Source organism: Platichthys flesus, chromosome 14, assembly GCF_949316205.1.
Source record: "Platichthys flesus chromosome 14, fPlaFle2.1, whole genome shotgun sequence".
NCBI lineage: Eukaryota > Metazoa > Chordata > Actinopteri > Pleuronectiformes > Pleuronectidae > Platichthys > Platichthys flesus.
The window spans coordinates 17339916-17357649 of record NC_084958.1 but is presented as its reverse complement, the minus strand read 5'-3'; the positions used below and the strand labels follow the sequence as shown (position 1 = coordinate 17357649).

At 43.2% G+C, this 17734-nt stretch overlaps 2 protein-coding genes across 5 annotated transcripts in view; one reads left to right on the top strand and one right to left on the bottom strand.

The window, feature by feature from the left end:
* mib1 (MIB E3 ubiquitin protein ligase 1) overlaps nt 1–2555 on the bottom strand; it is a 50524-nt gene extending 47969 nt beyond the window's left edge. For all 4 annotated transcript variants that reach the window (XM_062404212.1, XM_062404213.1, XM_062404214.1 and 1 more), the window contains exons 1-2: nt 2232–2555; nt 1395–1566 (exon numbers count right to left, since the gene is read on the bottom strand). In XM_062404212.1, the coding sequence (XP_062260196.1) occupies nt 1395–1566; nt 2232–2460 (401 nt within the window). In that variant the 5' untranslated portion in view covers nt 2461–2555. The remainder of the gene's footprint in view (nt 1–1394; nt 1567–2231) is intronic.
* Nucleotides 2556–5694: 3139 nt separating this feature from the next.
* abhd3 (abhydrolase domain containing 3, phospholipase) lies at nt 5695–16308 on the top strand. The gene is made up of 9 exons (XM_062403531.1): nt 5695–5954; nt 7622–7785; nt 9586–9768; nt 11074–11119; nt 12655–12767; nt 13095–13268; nt 13526–13574; nt 13664–13829; nt 14145–16308. Exons 1-9 carry the CDS (start codon nt 5793–5795, stop codon nt 14324–14326), a joined length of 1239 nt encoding a protein of 412 aa, XP_062259515.1. The 5' UTR covers nt 5695–5792; the 3' UTR covers nt 14327–16308.
* The last annotated feature ends 1426 nt before the right edge of the window (nt 16309–17734 follow it).

Genomic DNA, 17734 nt, shown 5'->3' with positions numbered 1-17734 from the left:
GAGACAAAATGACAGACTGACATTGGATAAATAATAATAATAAGCAGAATGAATGGTCGAGACCGAATGAAGTGAAAACCCTTCTTTGTTTTTGTTTTGATGTAATTACTATCTTCTAAGACAGTTATTACACAATAATGATTATTTTTACAGGAAGCTGTCTTACATGGTGATGTATTTAAACATATTTACTCTCTGTTTCTCATATGAAGTCACTTTTAAAACCATATGTATTTTTGTTCGATGCGAACATCCAATAAATCTTGATATTTTAGACTTTTAGGTTTAGACTACGAATGACAGGTTATGTTTGAAGCAACTTTTTGTTGTGAGGCATTTTAAAATCTACTCTGACATTCTTTGTTCATTTCATATTGTTTATTTTGGACACAACTCCAGGATTTCATGAAAGAGCCACATCTATCGATTAATAGTACACAAAACATTATGTTGGATTAATGTAAATTAAGCTGCTGAACTTAAACAATATCCTTCACGAGGACACCTGAACTAAAAGACCCTTAGAATAAAATCATGACTGACATAAACAAACAAATAAGTTAGACAATTTACTTCAAGAATGTTCACGTCTTAATAACCAACATTCAGAAAGAAATATATCCTTGATCTCCTCAAGCAAGAGAGAGGGTGGTATTCAATATTTCTCTAGCTAATTTCAAGGAAGATACATGTCTGGGTTTATTACACAACATTCTTGTACACTGAGCTCAGCTGTTACTTGCACTTTGGTTCTTAAAAAGGAGCAGATTTTTTGCCTCACAACTGAGCCAATGCCTAGCAACTGAAAATGTAAGTGTGATATCAACTGATGTTTATTTTGCTCAGTTAAGACGTTTTAAATACTGTGACATTTAAAATCTTTAAAACAACAAATCCTTGGTATTTCAAAAGCATAACCACTCATTCATCTAACTCCATTACTGCCAGGGCCACTGGTCATCCCTGCATAAAGCAACTGGATCTTAGCGGTAACACAGACAGGAGATCAAATGGCAGGATCCTTAGTTTGGACATTTGGGCGACACCTTGACACAGGTAGGGAAATGTCTGAACTGCCTATGCTTAAATCTACACCCATGGACATGGAAACAAAAATGATCTTGGAAATTTAGAGCCTGTGACTCTATTGGTCCGACTTGATCTTAAAATGAGGCTGTGTTGTTGCCTGGCAACTGAGGGCTGGGAGCACAGGGGTACGGTAGATTCTGTCTGCCTGAGAGCCAGGGTGCACAGAAAGACACACACACACACAGCAGCATAAAGCTAATCTATGTCACTGTAGAGTGCAGGGACTACCTGGCTACCTTGTGTCCACTGCATCATTGGTGGGTGTAAGTTGCAGCTCAATGGGAAACGTTGCCGGGTTCACTCACCTCTCACTGCCCGGGGTGGTGATCCTGTAGAACCGATGTCTCAGGTGATGCTTGTCTCCATGGTAACAGGTTGTGCAGAGGTCATAGTTGGTGCATTCTGCACATTTCCAGCGAATGCCTATGATAGGCTGTTGACGGCAGGTGTCACACATGGTTCCATCATGCTTGATGCCTGGGGGGGTGGATTGATAGTGTTAGTCAAAGTAAATAAACCAGAGTTGAGTCGTGTTGAGTTGTGTAATGGAATAACTTGACCACGCTTTGTAATCACTATGTATTCAAGTTTTGTATTTGAGATACATGATTTGTGCATATGTTCAAATTCTCTACACTTTTTAGCATGGCTATGTTAATTCCTACAAAAATCCTACATCTATACTTTGAGACTCATTCTGTCGCTTTCCAAAACAGGGTTTATACTTCAGAATCTATATAACCAAAACTAATTCAACTCATTGTCTCCCACAAGCAGTGGACAAACTATAAACATTATGTATTTGATCAGCAAGGATGTGGTCCGAGCTACACTGTTGACCTCTTTTCAGACAATAGGTCTCGGTTTTATGCAAACTGGGTTTGGGTGCGTCCCTCACATAGAGTAAACTACAGACAACTCATCTGCTGCCTCCGAAACTACTATTTTAAAAGGGCAGAAACTTTAAGACACTATCGTAATCTAATCTTTAAATGTTGATTTCGCTGTGTGGTTGTCTGATCAACCCAGCAGCCCCCAAAAGGTGAAGCTAGGAGGGTCTAGGGACGAGCTTCGGACGCAGCGGAGGCAGCTGGTCCTCGGATCGAAACAAACACAAACAAAGCCAGCTGGTGTGAAGTTACCTGTTGGTGCACTGTCCAGTATCCTCACGTCGTAGGCTCCAGAACAACGGTAGTTCGCGGCCGTCCCGTTATCCCAGACAACAACCACCTCCTCTGGACTTTCAAAACTCCGGACGGTGCCGACATGTCCCTCGCCGCCGTCCTGCTTCCCCCACTTCCAGTCGGGTCCACGGACCACCCTCGCCCCGACTCCTTCCATCATCGCCCGGTTATTCCTGCCGGTAGTCATTTCCGAAAGATGGCTAGCTGTTCCCCAGCGATTCGTACAAGTTAGGGATCTAAGCAGCCTGAGCTAGCCAGTTATCGGGGGGGGGGGGGGGGGGGGGGGGGTAGTTTCCAGACGGCGAGTAGCGACGGGACTGCAACAATCCACAAAGCTAGCCTCGCTAGCTGGATAGCTAAGTTAGCTGCCTGTGGAGGCTGTTTAGACAACAAACTACCAGACCAAGCTAACTGGGTCTCCTGCGCGTGGCCTCCGAGAACCAGAAACCAGTTACCATAAAAGCCCCTCAAGTCGCCACACAGCTAACTGGGCAGGATCTCCCCGGCTCCCTGTCCCTCTCCTCCACTCCACACACAGGGACACCACCTCCCCAACTTGGCTAGCTGGCGATGCGAGTTGCTAGCTGTCGCGGTGCTAGCAGGATAAAACTGCCCGGGTTTCCCCGCTGAGGTGGATGTGCTTCTCTTTGTGCTTGTTTGTCCTGAATGGCGCCGAGTGCGGTGCCCACGATCCGTCCGAGACGCTCCCTTTGTCGGCCAGACACGGTTCCCCGGAGTCAACTCAGAATGAACGCGTCGCCATTATTGTCAATCATCGTTGAGACCCAGCAACAACTCGCTCCGGAGGCGACCGACAAAGCCCGAAGACGAGAGGCTGGAAAACAAGCGACGCTTCGGCCCACGGCGCGCGTGCGCATCTGCGTGATGCAAAACAGTTTTTTTCCTCGTTTTATTGTGTCAGTGTTAAATAATAACGGAGCAGATACAATAATGTATTTATCCGATGTTAAATGTTTATAATAGTTAGCAGATAAGTACAAATATTTGTGAAGAAACATGAAGAAACAAAAAGTCAGAACTTGTGCAGTGTGGTTGATTACAAAGAAAAAGGGCTTATTGAATCTTTAACTACACCAATTACATAAAGATATAAGTCAAATGTAAAAAAGTACTTCTTTTATATCTAATATAAAATAAGTACTTATATATTTATATTGTCCTATATATTTATATTGTCTACAACCATGCATTTATACTGTGTATATCTTTTATCTATTCGTTTTTTGTATTTGTGTTTTTCTTGTTTTAATTTGTCCTCTTTGTAAAACCGTGTATCAATAATACAATAGTAATCTCTGTGTTATACAAGCGAAAACTTCTTCTTCTCTCTTTATTATTGTAATAATTGTTATTATAGGAATATAAAGTACTGAAGGTATTGGAAGCTGACATTAATTCAATTACAAGAGATCCAACCCACAGAGAAGAAACTGTTTCATGAATGGGTCAAAGGCAGTGTTGTGCAAGTAGTAAACCTGAATAGTTCACGTTCATAGTTCACCATTTAAATTCTGAACTAGTTCATAGTTCAGTTCATTTCATAGTTTTAAGGTGGAAAGTGAGAATGAAATACTTACCTTGTTAAAGAAAACCTTATCCATCACTACCCCTTGCCTTTACTGTCCGAATCTTTATCAGACAGTGTGTAAAAATCCCTCTCTGCTTTCTCTTGCCATCTGTATATAAGACCGAGAGCTGTTGTGTTGCAGGTATTGCCTGCCCCTTTAAGGAAAGTTTGTAGTGTGTGACGTAGTGCACCTGGGTATTGTGGGAAAAGACGCTAAAAGTGTGTGTCTACTTCACGGAGAAGTCCGGACAGCTGGTTACCGGCCAGACAGCGAGCCAAGATAACCAGTGACAGGGGCGGCTCCTGGTAGAGGCGACATAGGAGACTGATTTGTCATGAGGTGACACATGCAATTTAAAACAATACATTACCTTCACACCATCCTCTAACCCCGGGACGCACCGGAGGTAGAAGCGCTGCAAAAAGCCGTAGGCCTCCTTTCCTCGCCCATGTTAAATACTTGGGCTGTTCGCACCGGCAACGTGGTGCCGGGAAGAACCCGGAAGCGCCGCCGCCACACACACGCACACAAGCACATAATCTCTTTTGGCAGCTACAGGCTGGCGTAGGTCAGTCACCGGTGAAGACCAGCATCATTTACCCCTGAACCAGCGCTGAGAAATGATGCTGATGAAAAATTAAATATAACAAAATTAAATACAATTATTTCTGCGCACATCCTGCGCAGAAGTCCAATGCGCAGGAATTGCGCCTGCAGTTTTTGTTTTTTTTCATTTTTTTCATTTAATTTAATTTTTTTTTTTTTATATATTTGATGTTATTATATTTAATTTTCAATTAACAGTGTAAGATACTTTGTAATTAATAGGAGAAATCCAGTTAGTTTCTTGAGCTCAGAATATTGCCAGCATGAAGATTGGCAAGAGTGGGATTCGAACCTGGCTGACCCCTGCTGGCTGCTGGGTTCCTCTGCTGCTCTAGTGGGTTGGTGCAGCTTGTGAATAACTGAAGTTGTCCATAAAAGAAAATCTTTAATATCCTTCATGGGCAATTTGATGTAGCATGCAGCATGATGCATACGAAGAGATGTATAAAAACCTACTCATTTTGGCAGCATAGTAGGCACATTTGCTGATGTCACCACTCATGGCTCCGTGGACAGGCAAGCCAGCATCTAAAACATCCTCCTGGATGGCTCCCTGTGTGAACAGTCAGGCGGCAATTGGCTGAGAGAGCTCAACGAACTGAGAATTATGATCAGTTTGACAAAGACACACAAACGCGCTGCAAATAAAGATATTGAAGTCTATTACTTATCAGCGGTGATGGAACTTCACGAATTGTTGAACTACAGTCAGGTTCATCACTTTTATGGGTCCCCTGGAAACATTTCTGGTGTGGCTTTCGCTATTTAAGGCGTAACGACAAACTGCATACAGTTTGTGTGGATGCATGTGTTGTGACTTTTTATCGTCAAATTGATGAAGTTGAATTTTTTCCATCTGCAGTGCATTGATCTCTCTCGGCCACCATACATTGGCCCCAGTGGGTCTGTGTGTGGCCCCTGGGGATAGTGGCCTCTACTAAAGCAGTAAATAATCATCTCTATCAATAGTGGCAATAATGTTTAAACAAAACAGTGAAAGTGTTCAGGTGTCAAATACATATTTCCTTTACCACTCACTTGTCTAGAGTCATAGACGGTGATCCCACTGACTGCAGAGGCCTCACATCACCTCCACAGCCGGCAGGAGGCGACAGTGTATGTGTGTGTGTCTTTGTAGGTGTGTGTGTGTGTGTGTAGAGATCTGGTCAAAGAGCGCCACCACACGGCATTGCACTCATCTATCTCCTGAACATCAGGTCCCCTTGACTGTCTCCTTCACAGCGGGCTCTCAGGCACACACACGCCGCCGGACACCAGCCGAGCAGCCGTTACTCTGCACGGGGGGGACAACCGGCAGCTTGCAATGATCTCGCTGGACTTCAACTTCAACATCTTGACCCGGGACCTGTCGCATTATCTGGAAAACCAAGTGAGAGTTGGGCTGCTCGGCTCGGGAGTGGGACTGTCCCTGGTGCTGGGCTTTAGCGCAGCGTACACCTGCTACTACCTGATCTCAGTAGCGAAGGTAAGCCCCGAGGGAGATGATGCTTTGTCCGAGCCAAGCTGCTGCTGCCGCAACCGGGGGTCTGTGCGCTCCTCGCCGGGTAGTGACCGGGGGAGGCGGTGCTGCTGCGGTCGGGTTGGCGGATGGAGGGTGATGATGCCCGGGCTGCATCGCTCCGCTCCGCCGGTGGAGGAGGTGGTGGAGGTGGTGGCGGTGGGCTAATGTCTGCACATGTGGGGATGGATGGATCACCTCGGGCTGCATGACGCGCTTCTTTGATCAGCATCTGTACCCGGGGGCCATATTTCCCTCCATGCAGCACTTATGTAACTGCGCTTTATGAACGATTAGCCTCACGGTTAAAGTCAGATGTCAGCACCGGCTAAGCTAGGCTAACATGACAGCAGCAGAGATGCCGGGAGTTGGAAGGCTATAGGTGGGATGATGTGCTGGTGTTTTAACCGCTGTGAGTCACTGGCTGACCCCCGAGAGACTGAGCGCATTACATCATTATAACTTCATATCTAGTATTTACAAGATACCAATACATAAAGATAAAGGTAAAGATAAGATAAGTAAAACCCCACAAGAGAATAGACAAGATAATACAAATTGAAAAATAAAATAAAGTATGTACACAATATGTTTTTAAATCTGTATTTGTCATATGCAGTTAGCACAGGGTCAACAGTATAATACAAGGTCAGCTCAGCAGTGAAATACTTAAGTTAAGTAAAAATAAAAACAAGGTAGAAAGAGGTCATGATAAAAACAAGTCCAGTACAATCCAATACAAAACAATACATCTACACCTTTCACTGTAGTGGTTTGTTTAGACATGTTATAAAATAAAGTACAGTGGAAGCAGGTTGAGAAAAGTTAAATACATAAATACATCAAAATACCTACTTACATTGAAATGATAAATGTTTGAATTAAACTTCATTGAAATGACCTGGATTACGTATTGCATTTCCGTCAAGACAAATACTTTCTCCAAAACCAGAAATAAATTGACTGTTATGTAATATATACATCAATAAGCCCACTGTTAAAGTATATGTAATGTGTATACATGTAATCATTTTCTGCTCCAGAGTGAAGGTCGTGAATATAAACTCATCTTTACTTTACTGGACAGAGAATGACACACACTTAATAAACAACAAAACACAAATCTGAGGTCAATCAATGATGTGTTCAACTGTGCTTACATAATGCATATCCTCGACATCGATATATATTGAACCCGTGTTGTATTTGTATTGATGAAAATTATATATACAAATTATTGATAGTGTTTATATATGCAAATCTCATGGATGCCTAATGTTTGTCATCAGTCTCTCCAATTGTAACAAAGGCCTAATTGGCAGGTTAATGCCAATATCACATGTTTATCTCATGTACCTTTTACTCCATGGTCAGTGGGCTGTTAGCCTAATAGTATCCTCTATGGTAAATGTTATTTTTTTTATGTTAAAAAAGTGTAATATATTAAACAGCCGGTTCGAAGTTGGTTCCAGAGAGAATAAGACAAAAAGTTTAAAAAAAAAGTTTAATTTGTGAAATTCAGTCATAGAGCAGATGTCATGTTATATAACAACGCAAGGAATAATCCCCAAGGTTGGAAAAATCCATTTTTGACTCACTGACTGGGCCACACTTCATTTACTTGTATTTTTCAGAAGCCACAACTCATCTCGGGGGGGAATAAGTTCTACCAGTTCCTGCGGGAACAATGTCCGGTGGTGTCGGAGACCTACTACCCCACCTTTTGGTGCTGGGAGAGCCGCATCCAGACTCTGCTCCGACCCTTCGTCACAGCCAAACCTGGGGTTGTATACAGAAAGTAAGTCCTCATCACGACTGACACGCTAATCATCCGTTACACAAGTTGAACATGTGTTTCACTCTGCAAACAGACACGTTTCACATGGTTCAAATGTGCATTTGAACTCATAACGCAGTCAAAGGAGTCATAACCAATGAGAGATAGGTGTCGAGCGTGCAAGCTAAGCTGTTCTGTTCAAGCAGTTTGTGTAATTTATTACCAGGGAAAACATACAGAACTCTTCTGTGCACAGCTGTACTGAGAAACGTCCAAAAGTAGCTTGGTCACTGAGAAAATGCTATTGTCTGTTTTCTAATTCCTTTCTTTCCACTTTCAAAACTGGGAACAAATGCCAGTCTTGTTCTTGACCGAGACTCAAAAGCTCAGAGGAGAAAGGATCTTTTGTAGGGCCGCTCTAACCGCTGCTCGATAACATACATTCTGTTGAAGATTAATTGCAACTGCGTATTGGCCCCCGCGTGTAAAGGAGATTAAAACTAATTAAAACAGCCTTGATTTTCATTACTACTATTTATTACTTATTTATCCGTGTCACATTCTCACACAACTTGCTTCATGTGTTAGGCCATTCCTTTCTGTAAATGTCGTATTTCTTTTAACTTGAACTATAACCGCTACAAAAAATATAAATTTATCATTTAAACCAAACTACTATTTAGCAACAATACTGGTAATTACTGAAGGAAACTTGAACTATATTTGTTAAGTGGGATTTTCAAAAGTTGACCCATTTGATCGTTATTATTAGTTATTTATAATAGTTTCTGTTTTTTGTGGCAGTTTTATTGCTTGCCATTTGTCTGTCCCAAGGACCTTCATGAGATCAATGCCTTTGATACGCTGCTGTCCCCAAGTCCAGGAGATAAATATTCCCATAATGCACTGCGGCTCTATCCATCCTACTCCAACTCTCTGTTATCATCACGTGACTGATAGTCACAGCCGCTGAATTTATTATCACATTTCCTACGGGGACAACAGGACATCCCCCCCTCATAATGACGTGACCCAAGGTCGACCCAAGGACAGACACAGTGAAAACTGTCCTATTGAATGTGCGTCTCTCTGTCTGGGTGAAATTTCACTCATCTTGTTGTCCTGAGCAAAAACAACAGGCAGCAGGTTTTCCTCCCTGCCCTGTGTGATGGACACTCATCATTGGTCGGCCGCCCTCTGACGTTAAAGTCCCGCCCCAGGTGCATATTTCATGGCGGTTCTGTTATTTCAAGCTGATGTCTTTACTGCCGGTCGGCCAAATTGGCTCGTGGGCTGCTGCCTGTTGTTTAAGTGCATTGGAGGTTTTAAAATGCACTGGCACTGGGAATGGATGACCTCATCTGCCAGTCTCTGGGTTGTACAGCCCAGAAATTGATTGACCATAAGAGCCTACTGGTGCAGAGCCTTCCTCCTTATCTTTACTCGCTGTGTGTTGCAGCGCTCTCCGTCAAGATAATCACAAGGGAACTGAGGCAACTGTTAGTGTAGGTTCCACTCACATATCTGATTCCCTTTGGCAGTGTGTGTGTGATGGATACAATGACACAGTTTACCTGGAACTGAACCGAATGTGTTTTATCTTGAGCTTTTAATGACTGGTCCATGAGCAGATATGCACCTAAACCCAAATCTAATATTGGTTTTAGTACTTTTTTTAATCAACATTTTCCTGTTGGTGTGTGTTTGAGTGTATGCATGCATTTGAATGTGACAAATGAATAGACACATAGAGACACAGATGCATGAAAATGTTCATAAAGACCCGAGTTGCTGAGTTGCGTGTCCCGATGGTCTCTGCAGTGAGCTTATTCAGGCAGCAGATGGAGGACAGATCTCTTTGGATTGGTTTGACAACGATGACAGCCTCGCTCATCCCGACCCTGCAACCAGGCCCACGGTGCTCCTTCTCCCCGGTCTGACAGGCACCAGCCGAGAGTCCTACATACTGCACATGGTCCAGCAGAGCCGGGATCTGGGCTATAGGTGGGTGGCCTCGGCCGGGTAGCCTGGTCGAGGTCCAGCACTCAACACACAATCCAGGGCACTGTATCACAAAAAGGACCTTCCCTGTGCCTTATGTTTCAATTTAACACTCATCTAGAATACAGACTTCTTGTCCAATGACAGTCAAAATACCTCCACAGTCATATCAATGTTGATTGAAATGTGAAACACCATGTCCACTTTTGTTGTGAGTCTGTAACTTTAATGTAATAGATGCTTGAGAGAGGGGGCTTGGAGTCATTTCAGGTGAAGTGCACAGAAAAAGAGGGAGCGAAGCACTGTGTCCTTTTTTAAATAGCCAAACGTAGCACAAGCGTGAAGAAATGCAGAGGAGGGCAGTTTTCTCACCCCCCCTTCCCCCTCCTGTCTCTCCCTCCAGTTGGTCCTTTCGGTATTCTCCACACTCATTCTTTCACCCAGATTTGGGAAGGCAGGGGAATGGAGCCGGCAAACTCAGCATCTTCCACCCCTCAACCCCTGTCTGTGTAGCTTAATGAATAACAGCTTATCCCTGAACAAGCTTTGCAGCTTAGCCCAGACCTGCTTCCAAGTCTATGCTGCAGTGTGTGTATGTGTGTGTGTGTGTGTGTAAGCACCGGACCACCACCACCTTCCCTCCCACCCCTTTACCAACACCCTATCTGGCCCCGCCCCGCTGCTGAGCTACACAGATAGAAACAGTGGGTCTGACTCCCATCAGATAAATGATGACTCGCGAGAGGTGCGGAGAGAGGAGGGATGCGGATGTGAGCGGTCCTACCAGCTGGGCCTCTATGCACATTCTCACTGCCTCTATTCTCTTAAATTAGGCAACCATTAACCTTATTACCAGTCATGATAATGTATTGATTTCCCCTAAAATATTTTTGATACCTTATTAATCAAAATTCATTAATTATTTGGGAAAATCTGACAAAGTTAAAGAGAGTGACCAAAATTCCAGGATCAACCCCCTCGAGCTGGATCCATACTAAACGTTAATGGGTTCTTTCCTGACCCATAATGCATCCTTCCACCAAGTGCCATGCCCATGCTCCAAGAGCCCAAGGTGACCTCTTCACATGTCCTCACATGACCAACTGTCAACAGATATTTAGTTTACAGTGATTTATTTATGCTTAAAAAGTAATTAAGATCTATTAGTTGTCAAAAAGATGTTAATGTTCTGTCTTGTTTCTGCTCGGCTTGAACTGGTTTCAGATAAAATCAATAGATGGCGCAGTTCAAAGAGTCATTTATGAGACTTTGATCATGTAAGAGAAGATGTCTTTTTTTTTATTTCAGGTGTGTGGTATTCAACAACAGAGGGGTTTCTGGCGAAACGCTACTGGTGAGGATCAAACCATAGTTCTAAACCTTTCGTTCTATGTTATGTAACTTTTTTCCCCATAAAGACAGACATGTACACAGCATGAAAATCACCGTTAAGGACAAACAGTTTCTCTCCTTTTGTCAGTCTGACCGCCTCCCAGTAGAGTTGTCTTTCTTTGCCTCAGCCAGTCCAGAGCATGTCTGATGCACACGTGTCACACAAGCCAGGGCAGACGCTGTACAGACAATGTTGATGCAAAGCAGGGATTAAATTGCAGATACTGTATTTTAATGCTGATCCACAGGAATATGACCTCGTCGAGCACGTGCTGTTCTGACACCTGGCTTAATCTGTCCTCTTACACCCGGGTATATTTAGCCAACAGAATGGGCCCGAGCTCTGATAGCGCTCAGCGTCCCCACTGTGTTCGATGCCTCCCCCTCGGTATGTCTGTGCTTTGGAACAGAGGCACCCTGATCTAATCATCTCATCACTATACCACACAGAGATCTCATCCAAAGCACAAATGGTGTTTCATTACAGGCAGGAATTGCCCACAATCAATCTAATGTTCCTCTTTGTGGGCGTGAATCGGAATAACAGGCTGATCTGTGTCCTGCTGCTCTATTCGTTGTGTTCCGTCTCAGCTGCGGATAAGAAACTGTGAAAGTGACACTGAAGCAAAGTGTCACTCAGTTTAATTTAAACCAATGTAAGGGGGACAATAGTTGGTCTGATTGGCTGTCCTCAGAAAAAAAAAAAACAGTAGGTCACTGTAGCGTTGGCACTGTATGAAGAGGTGATGGTAAGAAAGGAATTTTCTCCCTTTTCTCAATTCTATACAAACAATTTAACCAATTGTACGCTACTGTGAGTGTTTGCTCTCTGTCCACTAACTGTGAATATTGCCCATTGTTTAAATAGAACGAAACGCTGTGTGAAAGGTGCCCCCTGCCTCAAAAGCTGTCCCGAGTGCCTGCCTACTAAAACTTGTCCACCCACAGGAAGAGCAGAAACACTGGAATTGACTTTGCTCTGAGTTTCTGGTTGAATCTTAATGAAGGACCTTGAATAGCTTAAGAGTCAACAGCCTCCTGAGAATAATGGCTCAGTCAAGTCAAACATGGACGGTTGTGTAATGTTATTTTATTTCAGTGTTTGCCAATTAGTTAGTTAATTTGACATTTATGACATGGCCAACTTTGTCTAGTGTTTGAATTGGCACACATTAGATTACTTACTTTTCATACACTCCAGACCCACAATCCCTGGCTTAGGGGGCCAGGGTTATCCATCACAGAAAACTATACGTCTCCTTTTCAGTTTCATCTTTTGTGAAATTTTGAGATAGTAGAAGTGTCAGTAGTAGTTTCAGTTAATATTCAGATGCCGCTTAATAGTTAGCCTCATATCCTGGGAAAGCAGTAAGAAACTGTAGGTGGAATATTTTTATACAGAAGTCGAGTTCCCCTATTTTCCAGATAGCCCAAAAAGAAAATACGTAACCGGGATCTATAATATCATTAATTTTAACAATTTTGTGTTCGACCTAGACCCCAAGGACGTACTGTGCAGCCAACACAGAGGATCTGGAGACTGTCATCGACCACATCCAGAGGTCCAATGAAGCAGCTCCTATCATGGCTGCTGGCGTGTCCATGGGCGGGTAATGAAGCCACTCACTGCCAAGCTAACTGGACATATCAGTACATACAGCAATGCGAAGAAATGTTTTAGTTGCACAAGACAACCACACACATTTGTGGCTCATTCAGTGATAAAATCATCTGCGTCTGAAATATATTGTTGATAACAAGTATGAGGTGAAGAAGCTGTGGTACGACTTCAGGTCTTCAGTGCAGTGTGCTATAAAAGGAGATTTTTTACCACATAACTCTAACCCCCCCTGAATTGAAGGGTCGGTCAGAAATGAAGCATCTCTCGATCCCCCCCCCCCCCCCCCCCTCTCCTCTCACCCCTGATTCCTCTTCAGGATGATGCTGGCCAATTATCTCGGGCGAAAGGGTCGGGAAACCTGCCTGAAAGGTGTCGTAGTCTTCTCAGCAGGCTGGGACGTATTTGAGTGCACCGCTTCGCTGGAAAAACCCCTCGACCGTTTCCTCTTCAACTCCTACCTCACCAGCTGCCTACAAGCCTCCGTGCACAGGTCAGCCAAGGCCAGAGCTGGTTGAACATGGCCGCTAGCTCACAGCTAATGCTGGGGGCTAAACATGTCATGAGCTTGAATATCTTGGGTTTGAAGTGTTTATCTTTTGTATTCTGTTTTGTACAGTTTTAGGTAAATACTATAATATTGTCAATATATATCTATGTATTAATATGGGCATGATATAAATGCACTGTAATGCTTTTGCAGTAGGACTTTTCAGCATTTTCCAATTCCTCTTAATCCCCACGCCCCAGACACAGACCAGTGCTCGAAAATTGTTACGACATCGATCATGTCATGAAGGTAGGGATTATTCTCACCGACACTTAGCTGTATGCTAATCTCGTTAAATGAAATACCAAGAAGTTAATCATATTACCCGGCTCCCGCAGGCAAAGACCATTCGGGAGTTCGACGAAAGGTTCACCTCCATAATGTTCGGTTACCCTACCAATGATGACTACTACCACGATGCCAGTCCTGTCCACAGGCTGAAATCTGTGCAGGTGCCAATGCTGTGTCTGAACGCTGCTGATGATGTCTTCTCTCCGTCTCATGGTGAGTCCCAGCCGCGTGGGCAAAACAAGTCTTCCTGTACAATCCTGGTCTCACCATCAAGCTGTTATTTGTTTTCTTAAATCATGATCAATGGTGCTAATGTATAATCATTAGGACGTATACCCCGCCAAGGCCCCACAGCCACCTTAAATTCAATCAGGCCACACAAAATTGAAAACACTCATAGTTATCAGTGCCCTAAATATGGCAGATTTTTTCTTTTTTATCAAGATCCATTAATTATTCCTTGAGAAATTTGTGTAAAGTATGCGAATGCTTTGTGTAAAGTACGCGAATGCTTTGTGTCCTTTGCAGCCATTCCAGTTGAGGCAGTGAAGCAGAATCCCAACCTGGCCCTACTCATTACCTGTCATGGCGGCCATATTGGCTTCCTGGAGGGCCTGTGGCCTCGACAGAGCACTTACATGGACCGGGTCTTCAAGCAGTTTGCCAAGGCAGTCATCGAACAAGGCGGCCGTCTCAAAGACCTCTCCTGATGAGAGAACTAATAACAATGTTCCACTAGTTTTACTTCCTCTAGCTTTTTAATTAATTCCATCTTTGTCACACATTTTTCCTTGCTGCATTCCATCCTTTGTTCCCTCCATTTCCCATTTCACCATGCGTTCCTTCGTCCCTTCCCTTGACCTTTTTTCCTCTGTCGTTCTTGCCTTCCATCCCTCCATACTGCATTCCATCCATTGTTCCTTCCCTCCCCTTCTCTACTTAATCCAATTCTGCCTTTTTCCTTCCCTCCATTGACTTTCTTCTATCCTTGCCCTCCATCCCTCCGTCCAAGTCTTGCTCCACAAGCAAATAAATGATTCTTTCTTATGTGAAGGGCACATCGTCTTGAATGCAGCATTTGTGTTGCATTCAACATTCGTATATTTATTCCTTAGTTAACGAGTCATTGTATGAAATCCTACTCTGAGTGGTATGCTAATTAAAAAAACAAGCACAGCTATTCATGCCGCTGTTGAAAAGCTGAATCTGTAGTTGCAGTAGCTAGCTTAAAAAAAAACTGTGGCTAACACAAGTACTGTCCATGAAAATCAAACCATCTTTATGCATGAAGCCTCTTTTAGTGCGTCCATTAGTAGGATTTTAGCCCTCAGGGATTTGCTTTATTTAGTCATACCGCTTTCTTTCCTGTGAGCATTGTTTTGTCATACTCCTTCAGTTTGCATTTTCACCAGTTGACCTACAATAGTTTATTTTCTTTAAAAGTCTAGTTTGCACATCTTTTCTTCTTTCTAAGAAATAGCTGAAGATTATATTTGTATGGCTTTTAGCTAGCAGCATTGTAGCTAGCTTAGCAAAAAGATTGGAACCAGGGAAAAACAGCTAGCATAAAAAAAGAAAAACTTCCCCTCAAAACGTGTTATAATGTTTTGTTAATGCTACCACAGCTGATTTCCTTTACATCCGGCTTCCATTATGCTAAAATAAGATAACTGCATGAATAAAGCTGCAGACCAAAGATTCAGATGATCTTACTTTAGCATAAAATGCTGCAATAAAAGGAAAACAGCTAGGCTAACTTGATATGACGGTAATAAAACCTTCTTATTGTTGGATAAAGTAAGCTTCACTGTTTCCCTTTGATTCCAGCATTTTATGCTAAGATAAGATGATCAGAATCTTGCGCATGCTAACATAAGCTAAGCTTATTAGCTACTTGAGCCATATGAGTGCTATCATTCTTCTTAACTTCTTAACCTTCCTTTACCTTCTGCATGCACTTTTACTTTCACACATTCTACCTTAACGCACACCAAATAGTTCTACAAATGTATAATACAGAGGGTGACTCATCAACGACGACGAATGTTAAATTGCACTATATTTTAGTTCAAACTACCATGCCTCTTAATTTATTAACGCAAGGCACTTCATTATACTCGCTGTATGAACTGTATCCCAAAGACTGAACAGAAACGTGTCTGAATCCTGTGACGTGTTCTGTGTGAAGATGTTGGTGGAACCGTTCAGTCAGAAAGTCACTGACGGTGCCAGATGCAGTGATGTGGATGAAGTTGTCCTGGTCTTTTTTTTCCTTTTTGTGTTTTGGTTTTGCCAACAATGATCAAGCGGCTGGCTACCGTGTATGAGTTGGCAGCGGCGAGACGCGCAGATCGGACTGGCAGCCGGGCTTTCAGTGCTGCGCTGCATGAGGGATTATGACTTCCTGTTCCTGTGGAATTTTTTCGGTGTCTGTCTGTTCTGCCCAGTGTCCAGGCAGTAGCATGTGTCTCATCGGCGTCACCGTGTCCTGAAACTCAACATCATGTCCTAATCTGTAGCACAAAGGACTTTTTTTTTTTTCCTTAGGATGCTGCATTTCATTTTGTACACCACATTCAAAAAAGAATATGCAGCAATAAGATTTTGAATTGAAGAAGTGTCTCTATAGTATAAGTACTAGTATATGCACATTATCAACACAAGTGTAATATGCTGAATTTAATAAATTATTAAAGTGTGGAGTCTAGATCCATTTGTCTGCTGTCCCCTGCGCTTGCAATGCATTTCTTTGATGTAGTATAATTGTCTGACTGAGTATTGTGGGCTCTCTTTCAATGGGGATTTACATCATAGTATATATAAAATCCAACTTGCCCGGTTTAGAGAAGCTCGCCGTTTACATGAGGAGTCCAAGCTCATGCAGGACCTCACTTTTGGTCACTCACTTGTCCCCTGGAGGCGAGACAGATTCAACAGTCTACAACTGGAACTGTCATATAACTGCAGGGCCGGCGTGTCACTCCGGGGTCAGGCTCTCCGATCCTCTCACGTCACAGGATTGGGTTTTTGGTCCCGTGGAATTGACTCGCTCCACGCTCACAACAGCTTAGCCGCTGATAGGATATGCTGCACACCAATGAGCACACAGACAGATGAGCTTTGGTTTTAGCGAGGTGGTTTATGGAAGCCCGAGAGTAATTAGAGTAGCCTGCCAGGAGGGATAAATGACTTACTCTCCATGAAAATTGATATTATGATGCAGGAATCCCTACATTAAAGATATCGCTAATATCTCTGCTCATTTCACAATCTGAACCATGTGATTATATAGTTATGGATTAGTGGGATAAGTGTTTTATGTGCCATAATGATCTGTGATATTTTTAATCATGTGCTTAAAAGTAGTTTAATATTAAGCACTGCATAGCCGGAGGACTCAATAACTGCGAGAAATCGGTCAGAGGGAATTACCAGGAGACATTTTCTCTCCAGGCTTCAAATCATTTGCTACAATATCGGCTAAAAGACAGATATCTATCTATGAAATCAATCTGAGAATCTGTGCACCACAACAACGAAGTTAAGAGAAGCCAAAGAAAGCCAATGTGTACATATAGGGTTTGTGGTCATGAAGCAGGCAATTAACCCTTTGCCCTCAGACAAATTAATCCAATGGGAAATCCGAAACCCTTAGAGACAAGATTCCTTCGATCATCCTCCACAATATCTTTATACTTTTCCCCAAAAGAGCAATTATGAGGTGCATGAATCAGAATGGCAGCCACTTTGCCCTCTCTTCATCATCATATCCCGCCTGCAGCTAGCTGAAAATAGCCTTGTGTTATATCACACGAGTGTCGTAGGTTGATGGAGAGCGCGCTCTAATATTACCCTGCAGGAGCTGAAACAGGGCTGCCCCTGCACCAACACTGCCCCTGCACCCTCACAGCCAGGCCAGAGATGATCCCAGCATCCATTAGGGAGCTATACAGTGATGAGGGTCATTGTGCATGGTCACAGCAGGGTTTACCAGGGCGTTGAGGAGAGGAGAGACAGCTGGTAGGAAATGAGCCTGGGATTTACTCTGCCGCTGAATAAAACACCTGGGAATGAATGCAGAGGAGAGAGTGAGAGGATTATTAATCACAGGCTGGACA